This window comes from Mastomys coucha, unplaced genomic scaffold (genome assembly GCF_008632895.1).
Source record: "Mastomys coucha isolate ucsf_1 unplaced genomic scaffold, UCSF_Mcou_1 pScaffold5, whole genome shotgun sequence".
In the NCBI taxonomy this organism is placed as follows: domain Eukaryota; kingdom Metazoa; phylum Chordata; class Mammalia; order Rodentia; family Muridae; genus Mastomys; species Mastomys coucha.
In genome coordinates, this window is record NW_022196911.1 from 60,951,693 (window position 1) to 60,957,069 (window position 5,377).

Below are 5,377 nucleotides of genomic sequence, written 5' to 3' on the forward strand. Positions count from 1 at the left end.
ACTTAAAATATGTTTTTAAATATTAACAAATTCAGACAAATTGAAATCATGTATCTTTTCTCATCATAGTGCAATAAAAGTTATAAGAAAAAAAAACCTTTATAGAGGGCAGATCCTGCTTATTCTCCATCCAAGCAGCACCATATAACAGCTGCCACTTGTGATTCCTAACACAGTAGAACTAGCCCCATCTGATGAGCGTTATTTTCACAAACGTTTCTAAAGTCTTGCTCTCACTTATGGGTTAAGGACCATTGATTTGACCTAAATCAAAAGATATTTGAGTGAAGCAAAATAGAGTATTAACACATACACATCCAGATAGATGATGGTACCTCAGTTTCTTATCCTTGCTAGTCCAAGTTTCCCTACCTATAATCTGAAATAACATATTATTAATCAAAACTTATTTGTAAATAACAAGTCTGATTACAATTGTTTGAAATGATGGTCAGACAGTGAAAAAAAAGTCAAGCATATTCAAATGATGCTTTTATTGAAACCGAAATGGAACAGGAGGTATATATAATGGTATAAGTGGTGGTTTACCTTCGCAATTGGGAAAATACATCAATATTTATTATAATGAGTAGATTGTATTCTCAGTTTTATGCAAGAAGTCACTAGCACATCAAATAAATCATAATAGAAAGTAATTTTTATATAAAGTATTTTAAGCCTAAGTAAATCCTCCCTAGGGAAAAAAAAAGTAGGCATTTATTTCTGTGCCCATTGGATACTTAAGTTTCTTTGGGAAATTTTCATGTTCATTTGACTTCCTACCACACATCTGCAAGAGTATTCATGGCTGCATATTTCTTGGAATAAAAATTTATCTTTTAAAAAAGAAAGAAAGAAAAGATGCCTCTATACTACTGGAAGCCTGTAGGGCCTTTTCTTAATAAATGATTTATGGAGGAAAGCCCAGACCATTATGGGTGGGGTCACCCCATGCTAGTGATCCTGGGTTCTATAAAAGAGCAGGCTTAGCAGCACCATAGGAAGCAAGCCCTCCCACCCTCGTCCCCATGGCCTCCCTCTATCAGCTCCTGCCTCCAGGTTCCTGCCCTGCTTGAGTTCCTGCCCTCACTGCTTTTGATGATGAACTGTTGTATGAAACTGAATGAAATGAACCCATTCCTTCCCAAATTGCTTTTGGTCATGGTGTTGTATCATTACAATAGTAACCCTAACAAAGACAGTCTCCATCTAAAACTTTCAGTGGAATTCCACATAAAACTAGTAAAGAAAGCAAAACAAACAAAAAGCTAACAGATGAATAATAAGGAATGCTAGGCAGAACAATGCTAGAGGCATCCTAAGACCTGACATAAAATTACCACAGAGTCCCAATAACAAAAGTGATACTGCATAGACACTAATGGTCTATAAGACGGGATCCGAAAATAAACCCAGAAAGCTACAGTCATCAAATCTTACACAAATGTGTTAAAGATGTAATTACAAAAGAAGCCTCTTCAACAAACAGTGCCAATGAAATGGATATTCAATGTAAAAGAAAAAACTTTTCTTCTTCCACATCTTCCATTCTGAACAACAACAACAACAACAACAACAACAAAACAAACAATACAAAACAGAGCAAGGACCTTAATCTCAGACCCGTAGCTACTAAAGGAAGACAAGCAGAATATTCAGAATATTCCAAGCATAGGTACAGGCGAAGTCTTTTTAAACAAGGACCCCAGCAGCATGTAAGCAATTCTAAGAACTGACAAATGGGATTACATGAAATTAAAAGGGTTCTACATGCCAAAGCAATCTAAGAAGAGAACAAAGAGTTCACCTCTAGAGTGGGGGAAAGTCTTTGTTGGTGATATAACAGACAAGGGATTACTATCTAGAATCTATAAAGAATTTAAAAAAAATTAAACTCTAACAACAAAATAAAAACCAATTAGCCAATTAATAAGTAAGCTAATAAATAGACAGTTCTCAAAGGAAGAAATATAAATGGCCAGGATACATTTGAAAAGGGTTTTCAAAACGTGTAGCCATCAAGGAAATACAAATTCAAACTGCTCTGAAGTTGTATCTCACCTTGTCAAAATGGCTGTCATCAAGAAAACAAATGCTGATTGATGGCGATGCTGAAAGAGAGTAACCTTTATAAACTGTTGGCAGCAGTGTGGAGGCCCCTCAAACACAGAAGCAGAAGAAGCATCATATGCTCCAGCCATCCCCACTCTTAGGTATACACCTGAAGATCTACGTCAGCCTATCAGAGCTGCTAACACATTTATATCTTTGTTGCACTACTCACAGTCAAGGTACAGAACCAGCTTTGACGTCTCCTAACAGATGAATAGATTTTTAAAACTAATGGTACAAACACAAATGGATTTCTTTTGTAAAGAATGAAATTACAGCCTATGCAAGAAAGTGGATGAAGCCGAGCAGTGGTGGCGCACGCCTTTAATCCCAGCACTTGGGAGGCAGAGGCAGGTGGATTTCTGAGGCCAGCCTGGTCTACAGAGTGAGTTCCAGGATAGCCAAGGCTACACAGAGAAACACTGTCTCGAAAAACGGAAAAAAAAAAAAGAAAAGAAAAAAGTAGATGAAACTGGATAGTCATATGAAGCAAAATGAGCCAGATTCAGAAAGACAAAGGCTGCATATTTTTTTGCCACACACAGAAGATAGATGGACAGACAGAAAGACACACACACACACACACTACACTAGAAGCAGAAAAGGAACTGAGAGGAGAGGAAGAAGTCTGAAGGAAAGGGTGAAGTGAACAGGGCAATGTAATGAAACACTGACAGGAGAGCAGAAAGGGGGCCCTTTAGAAAATGGAAGGTGATTGGCCAGGAGGAGGAAGGGAATGAAGGAAGTACAGGTGGGTGGGGCAAAAAAAAAGAACAAACTGTAATGAAATATACGTATAAGGGAGGCTAGTGGGAGGAAAGGCAAGGCGGAAAGTGACAAAGTCTACTTTAGTTAAAATGTATTTTTTTAAAACTAAAGATGTCACCATAACACACATTTCATTACTAACCAAAAAAAAAAAAATTAAACAAAATAATTCTTAAAAATCTGCATTGAAATATTGACACACAGATGTGTCACATCCTTAATAGAAAACATGAAGGAAAAAACCAATGGCAGTCAGAAGTAGCAACCAGAAAGACACAGAAATATTTACATATAGATAGATAGATGTTAATTATCCTTTAATATAAGAAGCTTTAAGTCTAAACTTCAGTGGAATTCCAAAACAATCCTAAGTGGAAAGAACCTACAGGTTAACGAGGATAGTTCTGTACTGTAGCAAAAGGCAACTTCCTTATTAAAGTGCAGCACTGTGCTGAAGAGTAGAACTAATCCTGCCTTCCTACTCACCCAAATTAGCTATGCATTTATCTCTAAAACCCAAGTGGTTTCCCCATACCTCTCTGAAGAGTGCACCATAGAACTGAACAATGTATGGGCAGTCACTACTCCGCATTACTACATCCAAATCCATGAGAAGTTGTTTTTGTTCTTTTTCATCCACAGTTGACCGAATTCTCTGGAAAAGAATAATAACAGATGTCATGTAAACAGAATAGTTTTAGAAACTGGAGTAAAACCTTTACCACAGTACTGAAAATTACCAAACCTCACAATACTAACCAGGCTGGAAAATTCTCATGTTTCCTTATACTTTATAGTTGTAAGTTTAATCACAGAACATTTAACAACAAAGCACTGAGGGATTGATTCTTTTAAGGGCACAGGACTCTGGGTCATACATTCACTGGTGGTGGTGAGGCTTACACAATAAAGCTCTGAGGCTCTGAGAACTATGCCCACATGCAAATACAAAAAAAAATCAGAGTATAGAAGTTTTCGAATGAATAATTGTAGGCTGCTTCACATAAATATATTTTTAACCATCATCTCAGAATCGTATAGGCTCTAACATCCAATGCAACAACAGCCTTCCTGACTATCTACCATCTTCATTCACTAGATGGAGATGGAAAACAGTATAGGACAGGAAAAGTGAGGACTGGGATGGAGAGCATACAGATAAGAATCCAAGCCTTTCAAATCCTGACTGTTCTTCCTTCACTGAACTCCCTCTATGTTGAAAACAGGAAGTTTTCCTCACTTTCTGTTCATGGTTCTGCATGCAGGTCAGTGTAACCTGGGGGAAATCCTAAAATGGAGAGAGGACTCCTTTTGTCTACTCCTAAGCTGAAAAGACAGTCCTCTGTATAGTACAGATCTACAGGGCAGGGTCCTAACCAAACTGTACAACTCTGCACATTTCTGTCAGAAAACATCTATACTCCACCTCCCAACCAGAACACTATAAAATACACAGATTTCAAATGAACATTCCCCACTGCACTAGTAAGATAGAACAGAATCAAGTTCAGAAAATATAATACATTAATAATGGAAATATAGTTTAACATTAAAGCATGCAAAGTACTTTTATTCTCATAAAAAAAAGTTCACAATGTCACACTGTGTCACTGTACACAACACAAAGCACATACTTACAAGGTAAGTTAGTATCAAAAAATACACAAGGTAGCATTTTGTCCTCCAAGACTTCGAGGTATCTGTCCTCAATGCTCTTGCAAGGAGTGAAGGCAGTCAATTAAATTCTTGAGCCCATTTTACAGAAGAGAAACCAGAGGCAGAGATACAAAAGAGTATTCCATGTGACACGAGAACAAGCAGTTAAAGAACAGAAGTGGGTTCTCTCAGTTTTGTTTTGACACTACACCAGGCATCAACCCCATATTCTCCAAATATGATATTTTAAAAATGTATTTACTTAAAACACATACCTTGCTATCTACAGTGTTTCATATCAAATGAAATGTCTTGACTTTAATTTAAAATGTTACACTGAATATCACAGAAATAAAAGTAATAATGGGAGACAGAAAAAACAACTAGTCCCCTAAGAAATGAGAACCTTTTCTTTCTTTCACTTTTGTGTTCATATTTCCATAGTTTGATATGAATGACTCTGCTTCTAAATCAACATTATTATCTTGCTCCAAAAGGATATTTGTTAAAAGTCTAATTAAGCAGACAAGTGGTTTGTATTTGTTCAAAATATGGCAAAGATAATTTTAATTAACAACTAATAATCAGTAGTTATTTGAATTAACATTTATTTCTATTTTAATAATACAAATTGGTTGGATGGTTGTAAAAAATAGTCAACATGATTTTTTTAAAGAATTTTCTTATTACCACATATCTGAATTTAAAACAAAGAATTGATAAATAAAAGAAGAAGAAAAATCTAAAAACTACCCTTTGGTTCAGAAAGATTTCTATATAGTAGTTTATGAACTCTTACTACTCAAATTTTTTTTTTTGTTTTGTTTTTTTTTTTTTTTTT

The 5,377-nt window shown here is 35.8% G+C and overlaps 1 protein-coding gene across 5 annotated transcripts in view; it reads right to left on the reverse strand.

Moving 5' to 3' along the window:
* The window catches only part of Map2k4 (mitogen-activated protein kinase kinase 4), a 103,910-nt gene that overhangs the window by 30,398 nt on the left and 68,135 nt on the right, over positions 1-5,377 (reverse strand). For all 5 annotated transcript variants that reach the window (XM_031354558.1, XM_031354559.1, XM_031354562.1 and 2 more), the window contains one exon: positions 3,416-3,535. In XM_031354558.1, coding sequence (XP_031210418.1) covers positions 3,416-3,535 — 120 coding nt within the window. The remainder of the gene's footprint in view (positions 1-3,415; positions 3,536-5,377) is intronic.